We start from the raw sequence: 27,339 nt of genomic DNA on the forward strand, positions 1-27,339 counted from the left end.
ATGTTTGAGATTCGTCTGTTAAGTGTAATTATTATAACTGAGAAAAGAAAAAAAAAAAAAAACAACCACCAAGAGAATAATTTTTACAATAATTCATTCCACTGATTTTATTATATTTTCAATTCCAAACCTTTCCCCTCTCTTATAAAAATTAGACCATGTTTGAGATTCGTCTGTTAAGTGTAATTATTAAAACAAAGTTTCACGCCTGCCACCTACTGGTGAAAAAAAAGGACAACTTATTTTAAAAGTTCACATTTCTTTCAGATTTTTCAGTGTTTAGGTTTAAATATTTTACATGAAAACATATTGAATGCTGTACAATAGAACATTCAGAACATCTTACATGTTTAAACTCAAATTATAGACCATATATTTATTAGTTTTGTAAAGAAATAAAAATATGATTTTTCCTTTTTACAATCCAATACTTCTCCTGGTCACTTATTGCAAGAAGTGACACAGATGAGTTATAGCACCCCAATTTAAATTTTGTTTTTGTAGACATGGATGCCAGTCTAACTGATGATGAAATTAACGGTTACTGCAAAATCAACCAGTCAAATAAAATAAAGTATATATGGTGAAAATCAGACAAATAATTTGTGAAAACAAAAGGACAATTCTATTAATAGATAAAGTACACAATGGAAAAAGTAACCAAAATTTTTCAAGGTGGTATATTGCTTGAGTGGGAACATTTATATACTCACTTTTTGCATATAGGAAGCACCTAGTCATCTGTAATTAACGAAACATACCTGGCTTAAAATGTGGTAAAGAATGAACTCCAGGCCATGTGTCCTCATTTGGCGTTCCAAGAACCTAGTGGAGAGCAGGAAATTGTGGAACAGCCTTATTATTTCCAAAGCACTCAAAATTCTCAAGTGTAGAAAAATAGTACACTACATATTATGAAACTCTGGTATTTTTTTTTCCATTATTGTGTGCCAGGGATTTTATTTCAGTAAAAACAAACCCGGCTAAAGAGCCACCCAAGATGAATCTCTGTGTTATAACAAATACAGCTGAATGTGGTAAGACAAGTTAAATCTGCTATATTTTATCAAGTCCAAACTTAATAAGTAGGCTAATGAATCAAACAATAAGCTGTCATCTTCATGCTGCTGAATGAAGTTTGTATGTGTCCCTCATGATTCCTTCATAAGCTTTTGTCTTTCACTCCAGTCTCATCATTTAACAGTTCCAACAATTCTGCCATTTCTACCCCACATCCTCTGTCTGAGCATTATAATGTTTCAAAAAGGCAGGGTTGACAGCTTAGAATGCTCAAATTCTCTCATTACAGTTACAATTTGCAATTACGTGATTTACAGTTTCCTTTTGCCAAAATACTGTTCTTCCCACATGTTTTCCTTTTTCTATCTGTATGTCTACCTTCTTTCTCCATCTACTTTTCTATCACTACAATGTTTGATCTGGGGAAAGGAATTCATGGGCAATTCCAGCTCACATGTAACTGGGCACATTCCATTTGAATATTCTGTTCCATGATCTATGGCTCTTATACTCAATGATCATGGCAAATCACTGACTGAGAACAGAGTTTCAGGGTTAAGCACCTAGAAAGGGGAGATTCAGGGTTAAGAGGCCAGGCTCTGAAGACACTTTGAGTTCAAATCTTTGCTCCCCTATTTACCAGCCATGTAAGCTTGGGCTGAGAAATAACCCCACTGAGCTTGAATTTCCTCATCTGTAAACTGGAGGGTGTTGACAGCACCTACCTCAATGTGGTAGGAGAATGCTACCTGGCACACAGTCAGCACTATGTCAGTATTAGATATTACTCAAAGAACCCACAGAAAACTGGGTCTAGTCAGATCAGGGAGGCTCCAGCCACGTGGGAAAATTTAGACTGCCCACTTTTCCCACAGGGACTCTATGTTCAAGGGAGTCAGAGCATCATAATGTTGCCAATAATGATGCCAGATGGCGTCATTCAAACTATATTGGATAAACATGGATAGACCAACAGATTAGAAAGGGCAAGAGATAAAGCTGGAAACCAGCAGAGGAGGAGCAGGACCACTAGATATTATTAGAGGTGTAAACCAAAAATAAAATTATAAGCCCCTCAACCATCTGAATGGACCCCTCCTCTCAGCCAAACGTATTCCAAAGTTAACCTGAAAAACTAGTTCAGGCCATGATGAAGGGGAGCATAACACAGGAGCCTCATTATACCTGTCTCCTTTTTGGAATTCAGGCACAGCTGACCAGCAGAAACATCAACACAGGCCTTAAGACTGATAGGACAGACTCTGTAAGTCCTATAAGAAACATTTACACTCTATTGTCTCTGAAGCCTGCTACCTGGAGGCTTCATCTGCATGATAAAGCCTTGGCCTCCACCCTTTTGGTAACCCCTTTTGGTAACCCAGACATTCCTTTCTATTGATTCCAGTCTTTAGGTAATAACTCTCTGAACCAATTGTCAATCAGAAAATCCTTGAATTCACCTGTGACCTGGAAGCTCCCACGTCCAGTTGTCCTGCCTTTCTGGACTGAACCAATATACATCTTACATCTACTGATTGATGTCGTATGTCTCACTAAAATGTATAAAACCCAGCTGTATCCTGACAACCTTGGGCACATGTTCTCAAGATCTCCTGAGGGCTGTGTCATGGGCCATGGTCACTCATATTTGGCTCAGAATAAATCTCTTCAAATATTTTACAGTTTGACTCTTTGTCAACAGAGGAAATGAAGCATATTCACTTTATCTGAGGATTTGCAGGCACTACTAGGCCAAATGGTAATACAGGGCTCAAATTGTTCATGCATTTATTTACTAGTGGGTGACATGGCAGTGATGTCAAAGAGTGGCACGTACACAGTAAGTGCCAAACTCCCTGCTTCCTACTCTAGTGAATCAGGATTAAATACATGTATTTATGTTCCTGGTTGAAACACGAATCCAGCATCAGCAAATGAGAAAATAAAAATTCTTTTAAGACTCATACTTGGTTACTTTTTCAAGCACTAATTAATACTAACATCAATAGACAGATCTACACAAACTAGGTCACGTTATTGATGGGCTGGATGATGAGGGGGAAGGAGGCAGGCAAGAGAGCTGGAAGAGTTGTAACACGAGAAAAGAGACAAAAGCATTGTCTCTGACATAAACGCTTATGATAACAGTGTCTCTGCAAAAGGCATTTCTCCCTTTCTTTTCAATAATCCCAACCATTATTTCAAGAGGAGACAATCAAGTTTGCAGGCAGCACATACAGCTAATCTGGAAATGCTCCACTTTGTTCTCACTAAAATTTGCATCAAGGACAAAGGAGTCCAACAGTACTAAACTTTAGCAACAAAAGGGAGAAAATGTCAGCTCAAAATCACAACTTGAACACAGCCAATCTGTCACATGCAAAATTAGACCCTATGGAAGTTTTATAAACAATGAAAAGTCCAGCCAGAATCTGAGCCCTGTTCTCTTGCTCCTAATAAAGTACAATTGTTTTCCTGGCTGCCTCTGTTTTGACAATGCTTGCGTTTGCAAAACTTTTTTATAGGCATTATCGTCATCCATATCCAGTGTTCTGTTTCAAAGTGATTATGAAATATTATGGTCATATTATAAAAATTTCCAGGAAAGAAACAAATACATTAGACTTTTCTTTTTCAATTACAGGTTTAACTATTGAGATTCCAGACCTCAAACTGTCCTGCGTACAACCCTGAACCATTTACACAGAAAATGCAAAGTGGGCAGAAGGTGGGCAAAGGAAAAGAATAATTAAAAATTAATTTTGCTTCCTGTAAAAACCATTTTGGAAAAAACAGTTTGGGTTTAATGTATGATTAGCAATGACTGGTTACCTGTGCACTAAGGGAGAGTATGTATGGTCTCTGATGCCAGATTTTCATTCCTATTAATTCACTAACAAGTTCCATTAACAAGACATATTTAAGTTAGAAGAAAAAGAGTATTTTCTAAAAGTCAAAAATAATATTTTGCAAAGGAAACACAAAGAAAATGAAAATTGCACCTGAAGTGCCACCAACACTTAAAATGTGGTCCCCAGCTCTGTAAATAAACAGGTTCATGACACTTGAAGCCCCTTTCCATCTATGATACACCGAAAAGTCTTCTACATATCCATTTAAGCAGATTTACCCTAAACTTGTGTCTGTGGTTTGTCCATCTCCTGTTTCCTTTATTGGTTCAGCTCTTTATTCGGCTAACACTTACTGTACTCCTCACAGAAGATGTAAGAACGTGGACTCTGCCTTGAGGTGCCCCTGGCCTAGTGATGCAGATGAACCGGGGTGGTGATGAATGGCCTTCAACATAACAGAGCTGATGGTATGGGAGAGTGAGGTCAGAGCCTAAAGAAGGGAGGCTTGAGTCTTCCTGGGGGCAGGGAGAAAGGCTACTGGGAGAGGGTGGTTTAGTGGGAGAGGGAACACTGAGTCACGGTTTGCCAAGTAAAGAAAGGGTGGGAGTGACAGTAGAGTGTATGGTTATAAGGAGAGGCTTATGTCAGAACACTTTCAGCTCTCCAAATTAACAGAATGCTCAGCCCCTGTGTCTTCTCATAGTGGATTACTTTTCCCTAACGCCCTGCCCTAATCCTGCCAGCTGAACTCCTACCTCTATTTGTAGCTTTAGTTCAAGGGTCACTTTTTCCTGAAAGACATTCTGGACTCTCTGGTCCAAGTTATATGCTGCCTGTTTGTGATGTCTGAGTGCTTTATGCAAACTTCTATTTAGAACCTCGCCATTACCTGGTAATTGCTAGATTACTCACCTGTCTCCGCATCGTGGTCCTCAGAGTGGAGACGACAATGTTGATCTCTGGATACTTAGTGTACCATGTGCCTGGCACCAGATACGCACCCAGTAAATGTTGACTGACTGAGTGAATGAATGGTGTGTCTGGATAACACTGTGGCTAGACTGCAGATTGCGCTACAGGATGGGAAGCAGAAGCCAGATGCTGAATTCAAGGAGACTGCATTTTATCTCTGTTTAAGGTTTTTGCAAATTGCAGGTCATATGACTGGCTGGGGGATTGTAAATTCATCAAGGGAGTTGACATCGGCACTTTTCAAAAGATGGAATTCAAGAGAAGATATCAGAGGGCAACATAAATGTAAAGATACATATTGTTTTATGAAACTTCTGTTCAAGTTACATCTTTGTGTGTATACATGGTGAATCATGATGTAAAATATATATTCTGCTGTTTAAAATCCACTCATACAGGGAAGAAGTTATTAGCTGAAATCAAGAATGCCAGAGATGAAGCAAGTTTGGGGGCTGAGAGCAAAGGGTTTCGTTCTGGATCTATTAAATGTTAGAAACGCCTGCAGGTCAAGATTGGGCAGCTGGAAATACACGTCTGGATCTTGGGAGAGGAATTTCAGAGGGAGAAAAACATTTGGCACTCCTCAGCACACATATGGTAACAAATAGCAAATGCCAAAATGCAAGCTACAAAATGGTCTCATGTCCCTCTGTTCAGAAATATACAGTTGCTAGAAGTCTTTTCTGTGATTTCTTATTAGACTATTTAACATCTGTTTAAAAAAAAAAAAAAAAGGACAAGCTCATCTTATCAGTGGAGGTCTACACCCCTGACCCTGAGGAACTAAGAGGTAATGATGGCCCCACACTCACTCCTCCAGGTGTGCCTCTGCCCTGGCAGGTGTGGCCAAGGTTCTGCCCGTTATGTCAGCCTCTGTTGAGCAGAGAAGATACTGAGAAAAAGAGGGCCTCTCTGTGAAAATACTCCAAATAACAGGAGAAAAGCAAATTCTAAACTTCTAGAGCTCAGAGTAACTCTGACAAACTAGTGTTTGTTAGAAATATTTACTTATCTTTCTAAACTATCACTAATTCCACAAATTATCTCACTTTCTAGTCTTTGCTTTTGCACAGGCCTCGGGGCTGCTAAACAGGAGTCCATGGGCTTTTCCTGAACACCTGTGATTTAAGTAGAACAAGACCTGCTAACGGTTCTTCCTGGGTCAGGGGGACCGAGAGGTCTCTAACGGAGACTACAGCACAGAGGAATTCTGGCCTCTGGGACACCAATAAAACTGGCTCACAGAAGTGTGTCCTAATGAAGCGATATGGAAAGCACCAGATTCCCACTTCAAGGCTTTACATCTTAGGGGCACGACTACAGTGGCGATGAGGATTTTAAACGGACTCAGCTGTGGATTCTGAGGGACTGGAGAACAACCAGTCCCTTAGGATAGGGCGGAGTGTGACTGTCATCCCATCTTAAACCACATGCCAAATGCCCGCTTTTTAAACACATTTTAAACATTCTTTCTACTATCCAGAACTGATGATTTTTAAGCTGCAACTCCGAAAGTCCACACATATAACATCTCTAAAATAATGATTGCTTCACAGCTGTACTACTTTCGGATCTGGAAGATTTTTTTCTGGCTCCTTAGTGAGAAGCCCTAAAAGAAACCTGTGAAGTGGCTCAGCAGAACTCAGCTGCAATATTATACACCCTGCTCTGGAACAGATGGTATGAAGTTCCCAGAAGAGCCAGAGAGAGAAAGCAGAACTTCCTAATTCTGATCCTGACTGTGCACTCTCCACCCGGAAATACGATGATCAGGTGGAAACGCAGAGGAACCACCTGGAGCTTGCACTGCCTCCGACAGCACAATGAATGTGCTGCAGACAGGGCAGGTGGAAGGCGAGGAGAAAGGTTTCAGGATCCAGTGGCCTCATGGGTGGTGGTGAGAAGGAATTGTTTTATTTTTCAAGATAGGATTTCATTCTGTCGTCCAGGTTGGTGAGCACTGGTGTGACCATGGCTCACTGCAGCCTCAATCTCCCAGGCTCAAGTGATCCTCCCATCTCAGCCTCTCAAGTAGCTGGGATGACAGGCACACTCCACCCTATCCTACTAAATTTTTTATTTTTTGTAGAGATGGGGTACCACTGTGTTGCCCAGGCCTGTACTCCTGGGCTCAAGTGATCCAACTGCCTCAGCCTCCCAAAGTCCTAGGACTACAGGTGTGAGCCACCGCACCCGGCCAAGAAGGAAATTTTTTAAGAGGAGGATATAGTGATAGAAAAAGTAGAGGTTGAAAGGATGGAGTACATTAAGGGGAAGGGGAAAGATGCAAGTAAGAGGAGATTATAAGAGTGGCCAAGGACAGATGGAAATGACCAAAGAGCAAATTTCGGCATGGAAATCTTAAAAAATGTCAATTGCATACTTGAATCAAATATTCATTTTCTGTATGTAGACAACTTCTAGAGTAGGTCAAGGGTATCCCTAAAAACCAAACAAGCAAACTAGTAACAGCAGTGGTCTCTGAATGGGTGGCTGGAAATCAGAGGTGGAAGGGGCCCACGCTTTTCACTGGTGTTGTTCAACCATTAATTATGCTTTCCCATCCATGTAATAAACAGAAATGTACTGAGTGATGACAACATGACCACCCCTTTCCTATGTGTAGAAGATAAAAGATTTTTTTAAAAAGTGTCTGCCTTAGAGTTGCTCAGTCTGGAAAGAGAGACAAAGAGACAAGCATGTGAAACAGAAAGTCAGCATGACAAGGCTGCTCAATGAGGGGTGTGATGAGTGCAGCGGGGGCCTAGGAAAAGAGGCGAAGGGACGGCTTGAAGAAAATGAAACCTTAAAACTGACAGTTCAAAAGTGACCAGGGGCTTGTCAAGCAAATGAGTAGGAGAAGGACACTTCAGAAAGAAGAGAGTGTGTATAAAGGTACAGAGGTATGCATGTGTGTGTACCAACTCCAAGTGATCTGGTGTTGTCTTCTGGGAACACTCCTGTATTAGTCAGGTTTCAGGCTGCTGATAAATACATACCCAAGACTGGGAAGAAAAAGAGGTTTAATGGACTTACAGTTCCACATGGCTGGGGAGGCCTCACAATCATGGTGGACAGAAAGGAGGAGCAAGTCACGTCTTCTATGGATGGTGGCCGGCAAAGAGAGAGCTTGTGCAGGGAAATTCCCATTTTTTAAACCATCAGATGTCATAAGACTAATTCACTATTATGAGAACAGCTCAGGAAGGACCCACTCCTATAATTCAATCACCTACCACTGGGTTCCTCCCATGACACGTGGGAATTGTGGGAGTTACAATTCAAGATGAGATTTCTGTGTGGATACAGCCAAACCATACCAATTCCTCTGGGAACTCTATGTGGATTGCTTTTATAGCTCACATTTTAGAGATCATATTTTAGCATGTGCTTTCCACTACCATATACACGCTGAAGTGTTCTAAGTATTTTTCTCTATCTGAAGTTCCACTTGCAAGATCCGGATTTGTATTTTCAGCCCCTCCAAGGTGTAGTCAGGAGGAAGGGAAGGAAGTGGAGGACTACGGGAGGAGGCTGCAGCCAAGGTGATAAGATTAAATAATAAGCAAGGGCTTTTTAGATTTTAGGGACATAGACAAAGAGCAGGAATGACAAGACCAGCTCTGCACCTCATAAAACTCCTGGAGTTGGTGGTGGAGAAGGGGGACAAGAAGCTGAGAGGTTAGTGAAGAGGCCACACAGAAAGGCCAACACAAGGGTTCATCTATGGGGCATATGAGAACCATCTGGGAGCTTCTAAAGCCATGGTGCTCAACCCTCACATGTCAAACACCCCCTTTTTAAACACATTTTTAAACATTCTTTCTACTATCCAGAAATGGGACTCATAGATCATAAAAGGTACCTATGCACAACTAAAAAAATCAGTATAATACTGTAACCATTGCATAAAGAAGACACGAAAGTATTTCATGAAAAAATATGTGCCCAATGGAAAAAACTCAAATAGGATGGCACCAATGGGCAAAATGAAATAATTGGGTGCCTGTACCAATACGCTAAACTACCTTGAAGGCCATAGCTATCAATGATGACACATTCAACTGTGTTGCATTAGAGACTCGAATCTTGAATAGCATTGCTGTGTGTCAAGATTTTCTGAAACTGCTGATTAGCTGCATACCTGATATTTCAGTGTATATTAATATTTATTATGTATTAAAACTGAGAAAAATGTCTTCTGCTTATAGGTACAACTGTGTTTCTATATTGTGTTTACTGTGTTACTTACATGTAATTGTATTTCTAGATAAAACAGAGATACTAAGCAATTCAAGGTTTGGATAATTATAACAAAGTTTTTCATAATAGAAGTGTCTGGTGGGTCATTTAGTTTTTCACTGAGCAAGACTGACCAACAGTGCCGAGTCTAGCATTGTGGCCACCACCCACGAAAAGGCAATAGCATCTTAATCAATACGAAAACCAAGAATAATCCCCAATACTTCTTCCATTGAAAATTATTGTTTTATAAGTATCTCTGACTAGGTCCCAGCCCAGATGAATTAAGTCAGCTCTTTGTAAAAGTTCCACAGGTGATTCTAAGTCCAGTGGTGGAACTACTGGCCCAAAGTAGCTTTTCCCAAGGTGTAGGATATGTACTCCCACACTGAAGATTATTTTAGGATATGAATAGAGCATTAAATTATATTTACTCACATGTTTTGAATTTCTTTCAATTTATTTGAGAACATCAAGGAGAAAAATCTCAGCTTGGTGCTTATTTTTAAAACCTTTCAAACACTTGCTAACATCCTCCATAGAGAAAGCAGCCGAAGGTTCAGAATTGTGGCCAGGCAAGAAGGTCAATTTCATAATAATAACTGGTTTTCACTGAGTTTATTTTCACATTTACCTCCTATTAACGGCGATACATAAAGGTTTTCTACTTTCTATAGTGTTATAAACAAATACATAAAATTATTTGAAATGAGTTGACTGAAGAAAAATATTAAGTCATTAAAAGTATGCTATAATGTTATAGTCAAAATTTAGGAGGAAGAGTAAGAGAGACAATTTGGGAGACTCATGGTCCTAGAGTAGGAAGAGATGAAGATGGAATATTGGAGACCACCAAGTAGACACTCAAAAGGGCACTCGCTGGCTTCCGCTCTTCTGGCCTAGTCTGCAGGACCTGCTGGATTCACCATCAGGATTAACAGTGAAAGGCAGATGGCTGGGGGTGTCTCACGACTGCCTCAGAACTGGTCAGGGAGACAGACCAGAGATCCAAAGACTGGATGGGATTTCTTCAAACATTCTTGAGTAACTTCTTCCGGTTTGTTATTTTTATACATGCCTCCACCATCTCACCACATTAATGTATTTCTATTATCAACTTCTTATTTTTACCTCCTATCTATTTTCTCCCTCTCTTGCCATGCCATGCTATGGCGGGCTACCAACATGTCCTAAGGCACTAGCCAGTGCCCTCCCAACCAGTCTTCTTGCCTCCATTCTTGTACTCTTCCAATTAATGCATGCATATTCCTGAGTAATCTTCAAAGTCAAATGTGATCAAATTCCACTCCCTGAATAAGATCTCTCAATGGTTCCGTGGCTTCCCAGTGTTCCTGGGTAAACCTGATATTGCACACATGACCCTCAAGCTGCTACCTGCCTTGGGCCTGCCCCTCTCTCCCCTTACCTAGAACCACCACCCCTTCCTTTTCCTCTCATGCTCTGCTCACACTGATCTTTTGGTGCCTTAAATTTGCCATGCTGCTCCCCCATCCCCACACAGGGCCTTTACACATGTATTTCCAAAGCCTGGACATCTGTGCCCATTCCACCTGGTTCCTAATTCATTTTTCATCTCTGAGTTGAAACATCCTTTTCTCAGGACAAACCCCTGCATATTGGGGCAAAATCCCCATAATATACCATTATAGCACTGTAGGCTTCTTGGTAAAAATTGTCACAGTTGAAACTTTACATTTATTTCCGTGAATATTTGATAAACATCTATTTCTTTCATTGGACTCTAACTGTAATAAGTAAAGAGATCATGTCTTTTTAAAAATTTTTGTTTACTTTATCTGCCTTTTGTTTATCAAAGTACATGAAGTAGGCACCCATTAAATATTTGTTTAACTATATAGACCTGAAGGATCCTTGTAAATGACAAATTATCACGACTTCATTTAATAAAAGTCATGTTAAACTAACCTTTTTAAAAAGTAGAAGACAGTTGTCTTCAGCTTCAATATTTATGCTTTTCCTCCTACCTTACTCTACCTTCCTGGAGAAAAACAGTGATGCAAATTAAAATTCTTCTAGAAGCCAGTCAAGTAGGTGACTGAGGGAGAGGGCTGGGGAGAAAGAAGGGGGACTGAATGTGACAAGGCCCTGTCCATAGAGAGCAGCGACTACTCAGCTTCCACTGGAGGCTGCCCCGCACAGTGCAGGCCCCCAGTATTGCTGTAGCTTTCATTTCACTAAGGGAACTGGATGATACCTGGATTTCCTGTGAAAGTACCTTAATCCTATGACCTAATTCAAATTTCTAAGAAAAATTACTTAATTCAAATTTAAAACAAAAACTAAATGAGATGGGTCAAACAAAACTTGTTGATGTCCTGAATTCAAAGAAGAGCAGCTGGGCAGTAACCTTTGCTCCTCTAGCATATGTTGATTTTAGCCAGGCATCAATAAAATAAGCTATTGTTTATTGATATCATGTGTGCAACATCAGGTTTACAACCAGTTTACTGACAAACTGGTTGTTCAAGGTTGCACAGCTAGAAAGTGGGGGAGCTGGAATTCTAAATCAGGTTGGTGTGACTAGAGAGACCATGCTTCGAAGAGCTGTACTATCTGCTTCCAGGAGATAGTACAGCTGAGCAATGTGGCTCAGATGTCATTAAACAATTTATATCCACCTGACCAGACCCTAGAAGGAGGTTTTGAGTATTAGAATAAGGTTTTTTTCATTCTGTCTCTCCCTCACATTCAATACACACACACGCCCGCGCGCGCACACACACACACGCACATTTATATATGTCTATAGGACATATGTATGTAGGTGTACATGTATATTCTGTATAATGTTAGATATCATCCTCTTCAGCATTTTTATCAGTGACTTGAAGGAAGACAGAAGAGATGTCTTATATTTTTCAGATGACATGAAATAGAAGGGGTGTGTAGCATTCTGATGGCTGAACCAGGATTCAAAAATATTTAATCAGGCATGAACAACTGGCTAAACCTAATACCAGGAAAATGTGATAGCTATAAACATAAAGTCCAGTACTTAGATTCTATTAATTGATGGTTCAAGATGGGAACACCTGGCATGCAGCAAGCTGCATAAAAAATGACTCGTGGTTTTTAGCTGAATAAAAACTTCTGTAAGACCACCTACTGGAAGTCAAAAGAGATTAGGCGGGTTGACTCTAAGCTTGCCCCTGTGATTCCCACCTCCTGGTGTTCACAACCTTCTCCTTGAGTGTGGGTGGGAGCAGCAACTTCTAACCAACAGAATATGACAAAAGTGATGAGATGTCACTTCTGAGATTACAATTGGCCCTTGAACAATGCAGGGGTTGGGGCACCAACCCCATGCACAGTCAAAAATTCCCATATAACTCTCGGCTCCCAAAACTTAACTACTAATAGCCTACTGTTGAACAGAGGTCTTACCAACTATATATGTTATATTTATTATATACTATATCCTTACAATAAAGTAAGCTAGAAAAAAGAATATTAGGAAAATCAAGAGGAAGAAAAATATAGTTACTATTTATTAAATGGAAGTGAATCACCACAAAGATCTTCATCCTTATCTTCACATTGAGTAGGCTGAGGAGGAGGAAGAGGGCTTGGTCCTGCTATCTCAAGGGTGGCAGATGTGGAAGACATGGAGGAGACGGAAGGGGAGGCAGCAGAGACAGGCACATTTGGTGTAACTTTTATCGAAAAAAATCCACGTTCTAAGTGGACTTGTGAATTCTAAAGCTGTGTTGTTCACAGGTCAACTGTATATTGTGTACAATGATAATAGCCATTGTGCTAGAGGACTTGCTCCCTTGCTGGCTTTGAGGAAGTGAGCAGCCACGTTGGGAAGGCCTGAAGGCAAGGAACTGGGGGTGGCTTCAGCCAACAGCCAGCAAGAACCTGAGTCTTTAGTTCCACAGCCTGCAAGAAACTGAGTGTTGCCAAGAACCACATGAGCTCCAGCCGACCCTCACATCAGACTGCTGCCCCAGCTGATACCTTGATTACAGTCTTTTAAGACCATGAAGCAGAGGGCCTAGCTAAGTCATGCCAGGAATCCCAACCCACAGAAACTGAGAGATGATAAATGTGCCTTAGTCACTACATTTCTGTTAATGTTGTTATGTAGCAATAAGCAATTAATACAGATGTAATCATTTAATCATATACTAGTCAGAATACATCTGGATTGCTGTGCCAGTACCAGACGCTACATGTGACAAGGGACACAAATAAATAGTCTTCTGTGGAGTGTATTCAGACAGGTTGGGGTCGGGGGAGGGGTGTGCCCCATGTCCCATTGGGCTGACTGGAAATGCTGTTGAGAAAAAAATGGTTTGGGATATGATATCACGTTGAATAGATTCAGTGCTACATTGTGAATGGGAGACTGACTTATGCGGAGCCATGTGACAACAAGGATCAATGGGGTTAAAACATTCATGTACAGCAAAGAAGGGCATTCTAAAGATAAAAGCTGTGTAAAATGGAATCAGCACTTTTATGAGGTTTAAGCAGAATTAAGGGTTGCATTTTGCATTCATTTTGCATTCAGACATAATAAGGATCAAATTCTGCCTCCACAGACCCAGTGCACTAGTTTAATCCTGAGGTAACATACAACAGAGTTTGGGTGACAAGATGAGGTCACACAGATGCCCATATATTTACTTTTGTTTTCATGTGGCTGCAATTACAGCTTAGAGGATAGACAGGAGAAGTGGGTTGATAAGGAAGGGTATAATTAGATGAAGGAGGGCAGAGAAGTTAGTCATGAAAGCTTTCCTTCCCCATTTTCTATAGTGTTGATGCTAATTATTTTGCAGGGAAACAGCACAATCACATGGCTAACAGAATATTTTTCTACTAGCAGGATAAGCTATCAATATATGTGTGTGTGTGTGTGTGTGTTACAGTTGTGAATTTATCTATTTACATATATATACTTCCTTTCTTCCATTATTCCCTATGCCTTACCTCAACTACCACTATGTAAGAGATTAGAGTATTCTGAATGCTCATTTTTGGCAGTGACATACAAGCTGGATGTGGGATTAGAAAATCTTCCTTAAAATCCTATGATTCTGGGTTGTGTTTTGTGGAGCAGCAGAATCTGTAGTGAGGTTCTGTAAAGCAGTGAGCTCTACCTGGGAAAGACAGCAGGGGGAGCCACTGGACTGAGAAAATGAAAAGCTGCCAGGGCTTCAGAAAGCAGCTTCAATATTTAATCAGCTGCTTGGCTGCAGGTGATGGATTGAAGGAGAGGGTGTTTCCAAAATATTACGTAGAGTTTTCAACATTGCAAAGGTTTATATAGGAAGCAACACACACACAAATACTGCTCTTAGAGGGTTTTTAAAAAATGAGTTCAATTCACCTGCTAGAAGGTTACTGTCTCAGTGGTGCTTGGCTGGACACAGGAATTATCTAAGGAATATTTTAAAATACTGATTTAAAAAAATGACGGGGACCTAGCCCCTAAATTCTTATTTAACTGGTCCAAGGTGCAGCAAGATAGGCAGAATTTTCTAAACCTCCCCAGTGATTCTAACATCAGCCCGGTTGGGACCAGACTGTCCCAATTTAACTAGGCAACCTCCCAGAGGCTGCAGCACTTAGTTATATGGTTTAGAGATTTTTTTTTTAAGTTTTCACCCTGTATCCAGAAGGCCACAAAATATTTGTGGATGAATGAACAAAACAAGCAGGTGGCTGCTAAAGAAATTCGAGGATAACAAATAAATAAATTTAAAATTATTCCAGAAAATGCTCTTAGTGCCTGGAAAATTCTGCAGTGAAAGTAGAACATTTCAAATGTTTTTCCCCAACTAAATGTTCATTCTTTTTCTTCTTCCTGTTCTCCTACTGTTTTTATTCCCTGTCTCCCTAAACTCTGATTCCCTTATGAATTTCACTCTCATCTCAACAACTTTTCTCTCTTTTCAGATTGAGTGATGTTATTGTGACACAGCTTCAGACTCAGTGCCCGACTGCACTGTGGGGGCCACAGCAATGGAAATGCACATGTACATGCAGCGGCCGGAGGGTGGAAGCAGCAGAGGCTGGAGGGAAGTGATGTTGCCAAGCGAATGCAGCAGAACCAGCCTGACTGCCTGAAACTGTGCCTCAAAATAGGGAAAAACAGGCAGGAACCTGCAGGCAGGAGCACTAGATGCTACAGCCCTGCTGCTCAAAGTGTGGTCCTTGAACTAGCAGCATCACCACCACTTGCAGAAGCTCAGGTCCCACTCCCTGCTGAATCAGAATCTACAGCTCATGAAGAGCCCCAGGTGGTTTACAAGCGTACTGAAGTTTGAGAAGTACTGCTTTAAAAGATGCATTCTAATTAAGACTTTTAGACTTATAAAGCATGAGTAGTGGAGAGGAAGTTATGGCCACAGGTCCATCTTCATCTGGAGTGCCTATGTAAGATTATTCTTTAAATTAGCATTTGTAAAGGAAGGGTTGAGGGCAATTTCAAGTTCTGTGGTGTCAGGAGCTACCACTGATGATAATGACTGCATGGAGAACTGGCTCGGCACTCTGCAAGTCAGAGCTCACCCCTCGGCACCTGCTCTTCTACCTTTAACAGCCTTATAGGCTAGGTAGCTCCAAGAGGTTTTGAATCATTTCTGGAAGCTGGCAGGACATAATAATAAAAATGTTCAATTCATCCACTGATGCTTTTACTTCAGCTGCAAACTTAAGGCCATTGAAAATCCTCACACCTATGTCAAAATGATACACACGCATGCCCAAATTGCTCACCATCTTGTTTTTCTGTAATGAAAGTAAGTTATTTACTGATCTTTGTGTGCTGATTGTCAACTTTTACCCTGAAAAATGTAGTGCTTTAAATATTTAATTTAAATATTCATTTCAGTTACATCGAAATTAAATACGACAGTTATTGAATTGATTCAGAACACTTTGAAAGCTTGACATCCTCAATTGTGTTTTAGAAAATTATATTAACTTCAAAAATATGTTAATATAAATGTATTGATTTCCTGTGACTGCTGTAACAACACAAACTTGGTGGCTTAAAACGAGAAATGGACTCTCTCACAGTTCTGGAGCCTGAGGTCCAAAACTGTTTTCAATGGGCTGAAACTAAGATGTTAGTAGGGCCTTGTCCCCTCTGGAGGGTTTAGGGGAGAAGAGTTTCTTGCCTCTTCCAGCTTCTAGTGGGTGCTGGCATTACTTGGCTTGTGGATGCATCACTCCAATTTCTGCCTCCCTCTTCACACTGCTTTCTCTTCTGTGTCAAATCTCCTTCTGCCTCTCTTTTATAAGAACATCAATGACTGAACTTATGGATCACCTGGATACTCAATGATAATTACCCCATTTCATGATCCTCAACTTAATCCCACCTGCAAAGACCCATTTTTCTAAATAAGATCGGATTATAGGCTCCAGGTATAAGGACTCAATATCTTTGGATATCCATTATTTAACCTACTACAGAGTAAAATTACCACTTACAAGATATTATTTGTAAATGATACTCAACAGGGATACTTTATACATATAAGATGTATGAAGTAAATAGAAAAATCAGGGGAAACATGTCTACTTGCCAGAATGATTACTTCTCACAAGCTGGTTTACTATTTGCAATTTTACACCTATTATTTTGTGAGTGTGCATCAACCCAATGAAATAGGACATAATAATGAAAGCTAAGAGGGGACCCTGCCTAGGTGCCCTGGAAGAGAAGAACAGAACCAGGATGCAACCTGGATGTATGACACTTTGTGAGGTGTCCTTCCCCCTGCTGTCTGGTAAAACACTACTAATAGGACTATTAATTCATCTCGGTTGACTCACAAAGAGGCTTTTGTATGCAAGACCGGCAAAGACTGACAGACTGACAGGGAGTGCTCAGCTGGGTGACCTCACTAGCTAAATGACTCCTTTTCTCCCAGCAGGTGCTGCTATACTTCTGCTGAACTACTGGACGTACTTAGTTTGGTTTCAAAGTCAAGGAATGACATTCCCATATGAATATTTCCTATGAAAACCAAGTTTGTGATTTATTCTTATTTTATCCTGGAAAATGTAATAGTGTTTATCTTTAAACTAAGGAGAAAAGAATGTATTTGTTATTTTTTTTCTTGCTTTGGACCTGATGCAGGGAATTTTAATGAACTCAATAAGTACCCATGAACTCACTACGTCATTTAACAACAATCCACATCTAATTGTCTGGCTCAGGCCCCATGCAATCTCCTGACCTCCCCCAAGTGAAGTAAGCTCCATCCTGAATCATGTTCACTATTCTCTACACTTCTTTGTTATGTAACTTTGTTGTCCTTATAACGATTATAAAATAATTTTAATTATTTTAAATTTTACATATAGGATATAATGCTGTAGCTAATATTTTGGGATTTTTTTTTCACTTAACATTACATTGCTAAGATTCATCCAAACTCCTGTGTGACTATTATCTAAAGGGAATATTATTCATCTACTTGCTTATTGACGAGCATCTGCATTGTTCATGGGTTTCTGTTCATGATACAGGAAGGAAAATCACATCACGCAAAAATGGCAAGTAAAACCTAGCAGCAATCATCTTATTGTCCCTTTACCACTATAAAATTCCACAGTGCAAAAACAAAATATTGGCACCTAAAATGGAGTTGTATTCCAACATATTGAGAGCTGTTTGAGACTCACAATATATTTCCCCAAAGAAACAATTCTCTACATGGTGGTTAGTTCATTGGCTGATGCACAGAAGGCTGCTTAATTCATAATAAACCAAAAAGCACGACAGAGACAAACCATTCTGGTACAACAGCATTTCTGATGAAAATGCATCCACCAGGGAAATCACAGCACTCCTATAGAGGCAGACCAGGGAGTAGGACAAGGCTCCTGTTTTCTTTTCCCCAAGTCTCACTTAGCCTTAGCCAGAGGCAGCAACTCCAGCCAAGGGAAGGAACAGGCTGGCCTGAGGCTTCTAAGCCCAGGGAGATACTGGAGTGGAGACTCTAAGGCTAAGAACTGAAAGGGAACTGTGACTTGGGAGAAGTGACAAGAACTCTAGTGGAAGGAGTGAGGGGTGGTCAAAAAATGAATAGTTTTCTCTGCATTTTTAGCACTGGTCAGTGGGGATCAACAGCAAGGTGGGGTCAGGAGGTAGCTGCAGGGTGCCTCTACCAGGTGACAGGCTTGCATTTTCTTTCTCTTCTTCAGTCTTACCTCCTCTTTCACAGAGGCACCTACATGCACTTAGGATGGCATTTGAGAGGCAGAATATGGGGCTCTTGGAAGAGGTGGAGAATACTGAAAGGAGGTGCAACCTCCTCTGTGCTTTTGTGTCTGCAGTGGTTGGGAGGGAGAGCAGGATGGAGCCTCTTGGTGCCACAGTAACTATTGCTCTCTAAGGACTGGACCTATATTGGGAATATTAGGTCAGAGCCTGTATACTGAAAGAAAATCCATACATTTACCTGTTCTAAAAAAAGATGCTGCTATTTTTAGGGCTTTGAATGAGGTATGCAGGAATGTGTGAGTTACAACTAAACCTCTGGTAAGTTTAATGTTAGGAAATCTACTTAAAAATTTCGGTCAAAACAGTTCTATAAAAATGTACTACACTCACAATATTTTTCTATAGTTTTTGCAACTGTATATATAGCATTTAGATATATACAATCAAAATTTTAATATGTGTATACTATTACATATGTATCCATTTATTTTCAAAAGTTATTGAGAGCTTATTTTTGCCAAGGAAAAGCTAGGATACAAGTATGGAAAAATATAGTCCCTGATAAAGGGTGATCCTCATCACAATCTCTGGGGTCACAAGCCTACTCCTGGTCAAGAATAGACTCCCCTGGAAATCCTAGCCAGAGCAATCAGGCAAGAGAAAGAAACAAAGGGCATTCAAATTAGAAAAGAGGAAGTCAAACTATGTTTTTTTGGTCAATGATATGGTCTTATACCTTGAAAACTCTAAAGACTCTTCGAAAACATTCCTAGATTTGATAAATGAATTCAGTTACAAAATCAAAGTCTCAGGTTACAAAAATCAGTATACACAAATCAGTAGCACTGCTACACATCAATAATTACCAAGCTGAAAATCAAATCAAGAACTCACTCCCATTTATAAGAGCTGCAAGGAACAGAAGGGGAAGGGGGGAGGGGGGAGGAGATGTGTATAAGAGACAGCTTAAATATTTAGGAATATACTTAACCAAGGAGATGAAAATTTTCTACAAGGAGAACTATAAAACACTGACAAAAAAACAAAACAAAAAACAAAAATAGAAATGACACAAACAAATGAAAATCATTCCATGCTCATGAACTGACAGCATCAATATTGTGAAAATGGCCACACTGCCCAAAGCAACCCATAGAGTCAGTACAATTCCTATCAAATGACCAATATCATTTTTCATAGAGTTAAAAAAAAATCCTACAATTCATATGAAACCAAAGAAGACTGGAAATAGTCAAACCAATCCTAAGAGAAAAGGACCAAAGGTGGAGGTACCACATTATCTGGCTTTAAGTTATACAACAAGGTCATAGTGACCAAAAGTATAAGAGTGGAAAATTTAGAGCCATATTCAGAGGAACAAAACTGGACCCCTATCTATCACCATATACAAAAGTCAATTCAAGATGGATTAAAGACTTGATGTAAATGTAAGACTGGAAACCATAAAAATTCTCTAAGAAAGCTTAGGAAAAACTCTCCTGGACATTGGTCTAGGCAAAGAATTTATGGCTAAGACCCTAAAAGCAAATGTAACAAAAATAAAAATAAATAAATGAGACTTAATTAAACTAAAAATCTTCTACAAAGTAACAATAACATTAATAATCAATAGAATTAAAAAGACACCTACAGAATGGGAGAAAATAGTCATAAACTATACATCCAACAAAGGACTAATATCCAGAATCTATAAGAAACTCCAAGACAGGCAGAAAAAAAAAAAAAAAAAACACAAATAATCCCATTGAAAGTTGACAAACAACATGAACAGACATTTCTCAAAAGAAGATATGCAAATGGCCAACAAACATATGAAAAAATGCTCAACATAACTAATCATCAGGGAAATGCAAATTAAAACCCAGTGATATATACCACTTTATCCCAGTGAAAATGGCCACTTTAAAAAAGTCAAAAAATAGGTGTTGGCGTGAATGCGGTGAAAAGAGAACACTTATACACTGTTCTGTTAGTGGGAATGCAAATTTGTAAAATCTCTACGGAATACAGTATAGAGATTTCTTAAAGAACTAAAAGTACATCTACCATTCGATCCAGTAATTCTACTAGTAGGTAGCTACCCAAAGGAAAATAAATCATATAAAAAAGATACCTGCACTCCCATGTTTATTGTAGGACTATGCAATATGCAATATATGGAAAAATACAGACTCAACCTAAGTGCCCATCAACAGATGAGCAGAAAAAGAAAATGTGGGGGGTGTGTGTGTGTGTGTGTGTGTGTGTGTGTGTGTCGTGGGATACTCAGCCATAAAAAGAATAAAATAATGTCTTGCAGCAACTTGGATGGAACTGGAGGCCATTATCCTAAGAGCAGTAACTCAGGAACAGAAAACCAAATACCACATGTTCTAATTCATAAGTGGGAGCTAAGCTATAGGTATGCAAAAGCGTAAGAACAGTATAACGGACACTGGAGACTCAGAAGCAGGGAGGATGAGAGGGGGGTGAGGGATTAAAAAAAATTACCTATTGGATACACTGCACACATAGGTGACAGGTACACTAAAAGCCCAGACTTCACCACTATACAATTTACCCATGTAACCAAAAACCACTTGTACCCTTAAAGCTATTGAAAAACAACAACAGCAACAACAACAAAAAAGAATCAGCTCCCATTCCCAATGCAATGCTCTTTTGGCAACTGATATACAATAGTACAGACTTTCACCTACAAATGGGCTACTTATTCCTAAAAGCCTGTGGGTCAAGAATCAGTATTTAGAATCCCAATACTAAAATGTGGTATGCATAATCTAAAATTAGTAAATTACATAGAGTTGAAAATGAGGCATCTTCCCAGGAAGTATGGCTGCCATGAAGTCCTGAAGCTTTGGGGCACTCCTAACAACACTGGCACACAACAACAGTGGATGTCTGCAGTTCTTTGGATGACACTGAGATATGGGGTCATCATCAGTATTACAACGAGTTGGCTGTAACTCTCAATTGCTGTTAGTTTTTGGTTCAAATTATAAACTGGTGTTAATTTAGCTTCCTCAGCACCAGCTTAGATCGTTGTGAGCTACCCAGTTAACTACATATTATACTTTAACGTATTTTTACATCAGTAATATATTTGGCCCATTATTTTCCAGTATCTAGAAATTATGACAGTTATGCATTGTGGGTTATACACGAATTAACTAAGAGACTAATGCTGAAGCAGACATACATCTAATTCTTCCCCACCCTTTAATCAGCTGTTTTTGAACACTGATACTGTTATCTTCACAGTTACGTGGGAAAGAGTAGGAGTAGGCAGGCAAAGAGATCTTTTGCTTGCCTAAGTGTACCAAGGAAACAAAGTGGGGAACACGTTCTAGAGGAGCTCCAGCAAGAAACATACGCAGTTTTAATTTATCCAGCATCACAATAGTTTAGACAGAGAATTTATAATGGTCATGATAGTTTGGGCAGGGAATTTATAATGGTCAGAGGAGTTAGGAGGAGGGGGCTTCATCATACATGACTATGAAATGTGATATAATGAACAATAAACCCCAAGTGGGAAGCACTGATTTATGCAGACATATAGAAATGGTGTGTGAAACAGATTGCATAATTTGCCAAAGGTCATGAAGCTAATGGTGACTAGTGAGGGAGGAGAGAGGGGATGTTCTCTGGACCCTAGTGATCTTCCCATAAGATTATATTAGAAACTTAATTTAAACACATATGTTGACCTTTGATGGAGAATTTTACCCTCATATGAAGAACCGAATGGAGATCAAAGATACTCCAACACATCCGAGGTTGGGCTAACAGTGGGTATCTCTTCCTATTTTCCGTCTTACTTCTGTAAGACTATCCTGTCTTGTGATTACTTTAACAGTTGTTTTCACTCCAGATTATCAACACATCACAAAACATTGCCAAGATGGTTTATCGTTTTCAGTAAAAGATAAAGTTTCCCAAAAGTTAGGAATCTAGACAGCAGACACGGCATGGCCTCCTTACAGAGCTAAAACTGTCAGCAGTTGCTCTTCCTCTCATCTCTCAAGAAGGCAGCTCTCCTCACTGTCTCTCCACTGTGCCTCTGTTCTTCTGCTGACAGGTTACAGGGAGAAAGGACAGCCTTAGAAGGCTGTCTGTCAAGAAAAAGGAGCAAAGGGCCAGTCCAACTAAGGTGCAAAGTCTTCTAATGATTATGTTCACTAAAAAAAAAAAAAAAAAAAAAAAACAAAAAAAAAACACCTGGGTAACTTAGTCCTCTAAAAGATGTCACCTAGATTGTTAATTTTCAGCCACATTTGTCTGGCTCTTTCTTATCAATAAAATAGGCTTACAGTGCAACAAGTTGAAGAAAAGACATAGACAGTGAGTGGGCATTTTTGAAAGATAAAACATTAGGACTGGCAACAATGCAACTCCTGCCTGAGACCTGGGGACTCATTCTTTTAGAATATACAAAATTAAACTGAAAAAGGAAGAAAACCTTCACGCTACTCTTTTTTTCCTATACTGCTCTGGAGACAGGCAAAGGCAGTACATAGGCAGTTGGCTCAGATTCTTACTTTCAAAAGATCATCCTCAATAATGTAGCATTTCCAGGCTACACTGTAATGCCCAAACAGAGACACTGCCTCTTTCTCTCTCCTGCTAGCTTTGTCAGAAGAAGGCAGCAACCACATGATCAAGGCCAACCCATAGTACCTTAAAGTACCACACTTGAGTACAAGAACAATCAACATCATTTTCATTACTTTCTCATTCCATGAACCATGCTTACATTAATGTAATTTGATGAGGTTTAAGTCATAAAACGCACTGTCCTTTACTAAATTACTCACGGAGAAGGCCTTAAACTACCTCCTGCTTGAACAGAATAGCTAGGTTTCCCCCAAGGTGCCTTTTAAAATGTACATTTCTTTGGACAATCTTTGGACAATCCCTTGGCAGAAACCCTTCTCTATCTTCACAGGCTCATCTATGACTGATTTTAGAATTAGGAGGTCAGAAGAACAAAGTGCCAGGTGCAACTGCAGTATAGTGCAAAGCAATCCAGTTTTGTTATGGTGCATTCACAATATAAAACAGAATTTGATTATTTTATTAATGCATGCCATGAAAAGTTCTGTTACTAGATTAGAAACAAACACTTCAAAATTACACAGACCCTCCCACCTCTTACCAAGAAGGCCTCATTCATTTCATTTGATGCCTGTGTTTCAAAACAGTTGAGCAAACAAAACACCTAAAGACTTATATCCTTGATTCCTAAATTACTTCAAAATTGTTCAACATTATTTGCATTTGAGACCTGGGTGGATTGCATTTGGAGTAAGGGAATCACTAGCAGAAAACCAGCAGAAAACTATTAGTTGGGTACAAGTTGTGTTCATGGGAATAGCTCTGAAGAGGGTAAATAATCACATCACATACTAAAGACAACCTGTCAAATAGACTTAGCTGAACTAATTAGCTATACTGCTCAGTGATTGAGAAGGTCTACCAGACCTAGGTTTGGGTCCAGGTCTGCCACTTACTTACCAGCCACATGATCATGGAAAGGCACTATGATAAGAGTGTGGCTGCCGAAATCAATCTATCTGCATCCAAATCCCAACTTATTTATTTAATTAATTAATTTAATTAATTTTTTTTTTATTTATGAGACAAAATCTCACTTTATCACCCAGGCTGGAATGCAATGGCACAATCTCGGCTCACTGCAACCTCTGCCTCCCAGGTTCAAGTGATTCTTCTGCCTCAGCCCCCTGAGTATCTGGGACTACAGGCGTGTGCCACAACACCCAGCTAATTTTTGTATTTTGGTAGAGACAGGGTTTCTCCATGTTGGCCAGGCTGGTCTCGAACTCCTGGCCTCAAGTGATATGCCCCCTCGGCCTTCCAAAGTGCTGGGATTACAGGCATGAGCCACTGTGCCCAGCATCCAACTTAAATATTTTGAACCCAATAATTTAAACTCTTTTATTCTAGTTAGTTAACTTTCCTGGACGTCAGTTTCCTCTTTGATAAAACAGGGATAACAATGAGTACCTACCTCACTGGATTCTTGGTAAGAAGATTAAATAAGGTAATACATGAAAAGTACTAAAAATACCATTATGACATATAGTGGCACTCAGTAAATGTTAGCTGACATCATTATCACCACCATAATCATCATCATCATCATCATCATCATCATCATTTTGGATGGGTTGCTTAGCTTCTTTAAGATACACTTTCTGGCTGGGTATGGTGGCTCACGTCTGTAATCCTCGCACTTTAGGAGGCCGAGGCGGGCAGATCACTTGAGGTCAGGAGTTTGAGACCAGCCTGGCCAACATGGTGAAACCCCGTCTCCATTAAAAATACAAAAATTTGCCTGGCATGTTGGCGTGCGCCTATAATTCCAGCTACTTGGGAGGCTGAGGCAGGAGAATAACTGAATCCAGGAGGCAGGAGGCAGAGGTTGAAGTGAGCTAAGATCGAGCCATTGCACTCTGCACTTCAGCCTGGGTGAAAGAGTGAGACTCTGTCTCAAAAACAAACAAACAAACAAAAACAAACAAACAAAAAACCCACTTTCCTTTTTTGGAACATGGGATAATAACACCTATTTCCCAACATTGTAAGAGTTCATGAAATAATGCATAAAAGTGCTTAGCATAGTACTTTGTCATCTAATGACAACAATAGTAGTGGTAATAATTAAAATAATTTGTCTATTCCTTATAATTGAACTTTTCAGAAATCTTTACGTTTTTGTGACTATTTAGTAACTCTGAGAAGTCTAGTGTCTGAGCCAAATGGTATGAATATTTTAAAATTCTTTGTAATTTATTCTGTAGAATCATTATATCAGTTTATAACCCCATTAGGAGTATTGAGAAGTACTTATTTCACCTTGTCTAGAGTAGAAATTATCATTCTGAAGAATCTTCCCTGAGTGATTATATATCATGGAAGACATGAAAATCAAGAACACTACCACCCTATCACCAACAAAAACCAAACTTAGGGCTTATGGTACTAGAATACAGAAAACAGATTTACAGAGTAGCAGGAACAGTAATGCATTTATTATGAAAAACAGTAAATCAGTGTACTGATTAACGGACAAGTCTTGACATGAACATCGTATTCCACTGTGGAATAAGGTAGTGCTGTAAAATGAAAAATACATCATCACAGTGGACATTCTCAGTAGCATGAGGAAATCAAGAAACACCAAGGTTCACATGCTCCCCCCAAAAAAATAGTTGTTAGTACTTTTGAAGGATTCAGTTGTTTCATTAGATGAAAAAAAAAAAATGTGTACTTCAAAGGCTTAAAATGTTGGTGCCTAAAGAGTTTTTTCTTCCAGCCATACAGCATCAGTCTTTACACAGACCATAGTGAGAAGCTCCAGAGGCTGAGGAAATAAGTTAAAAGGACATAGCTTCCTAGTGGGCAGGAAATAATTCTTCTTATATGTAGTATATCAGCTCAGAAAGAGCTAATAAGTTTTTAAATAATACAATGGAAACAAACTAAAGCAGATTCATTCTGGTCATTTTCTTGTCATCTTGAACACAAATGAAAAAAAAAGTTGCTAATAAAAATGTAATACACAACTGCATGTATTATAAGTATATGCCCATATCTGCATTTACATGAAATTCAGAGCAATCTCTGGAGATCTCCTGTAGTCATAACAATGGTAACATGTTTGCCTTTAAAAGGGAGAACATTTTGCTGGGGTAATGGCATAAGATAAATATTTTTTACTATTACTCTTTGGTACTGTTTGGATTTATTAAAATCATGCACATTTCACTTATTTAAAAAATGCATGAGAAATATACAAGTAAATAAATACATAAAATATACTGAGGATATTTGACAATTTCTGTAGGCATTTTTGGAGGAGAGTAGTGCCACTGGCATTTAGTTGATAGACACCAGAGTTGCTGTTAAATATCCTACAACGCACAGGACCAGCTCAAAAGGTCAATAGTGAGAAACTACTGTCTGTAGTTGAGAAATTCTACTCTAAATGATAAGCCTTTACGAAAGGAACATAAAGACACACAATATGAATTATATAACTACCGAAGCTGCCTCTTGGCTTCTCACTACTCCAAACAGAACATATCACCCAAAGAGACAGGGAATGGAAGAGATTCTACACACAGTCCCTCAGCCTCTGGCAGTTTCCTGCCTGGTGGAGGAGGAACAGCTCTCGTCAGCAGCTTTCAGCACACGTAGCTGTAACAGCAAGACTGGACCCATCCTGTTGCCTCAGTCGTCTTGCAGAGATGACTGTCAGGCCTCCTCTTCGTGGGCTTCTGTGGGTCTAAGAGGGTATTTAGGGGCTGAACTGTCCCAGTTATTCATGTTTCAAAATATTTGGTTAAAATTTACTCACACTTTCATATATTAAACATAGCACTGGCACCTATATTCAAACTGTTATATTACAATCCAATGGCATCATTCAACAGTATATTTAAGAGTCACAGGCTTCAATAAATTTAGGAGAGAGTATGGTGACCAATGAACGTTTCTTACAAAGCAGTATTTACTTGGAGGAATTCAGGCCCCCAAAGGGATCCCTTGACAAGGTGTTCCACAAAATTTCAAATCAGGAAGAACTTATGGAGGATCCACTGATGGTAAAATGAAAGAGGAATGAATCTTGCTTCCTTGTAATGCAAAATCTATTTAGGTTAATTTCAACATATCTCTATATTATGCTTTTTCTATCTCTCTAGTCAGTAGATTTCTGGTACTTGTTCATTTTTGTATCACAGTGTGTGGCAACAAAACCATAATGTTTGAGCTGGAAGGGATCTTAAAAATCATCTCACAAAATCCTCACATTTTATAGATAATAAAAACAGCTATCATATATAGAAATTTCTAAGTACCAGGCATTGCCCTAAGTGCTTTACTTCTAACTAATAATTCTTTAATCCTCAAAGCCACCCTATCAGGCAGATATTATTATTATTCCTATTTTACTGAGGAGAAAACTGGGATACA

At 39.4% G+C, this 27,339-nt stretch overlaps 1 protein-coding gene across 4 annotated transcripts in view; it reads right to left on the bottom strand.

The window, feature by feature from the left end:
- CDK14 (cyclin-dependent kinase 14) overlaps nucleotides 1-27,339 on the bottom strand; it is a 603,701-nt gene that overhangs the window by 152,437 nt on the left and 423,925 nt on the right. For all 4 annotated transcript variants that reach the window (XM_011996009.1, XM_011996010.1, XM_011996011.1 and 1 more), the window contains one exon: nucleotides 762-825. In XM_011996009.1, the coding sequence (XP_011851399.1) occupies nucleotides 762-825 (64 nt within the window). The remainder of the gene's footprint in view (nucleotides 1-761; nucleotides 826-27,339) is intronic.

This window comes from Mandrillus leucophaeus, unplaced genomic scaffold, assembly GCF_000951045.1.
Source record: "Mandrillus leucophaeus isolate KB7577 unplaced genomic scaffold, Mleu.le_1.0 Scaffold50, whole genome shotgun sequence".
Classification (NCBI taxonomy): domain Eukaryota; kingdom Metazoa; phylum Chordata; class Mammalia; order Primates; family Cercopithecidae; genus Mandrillus; species Mandrillus leucophaeus.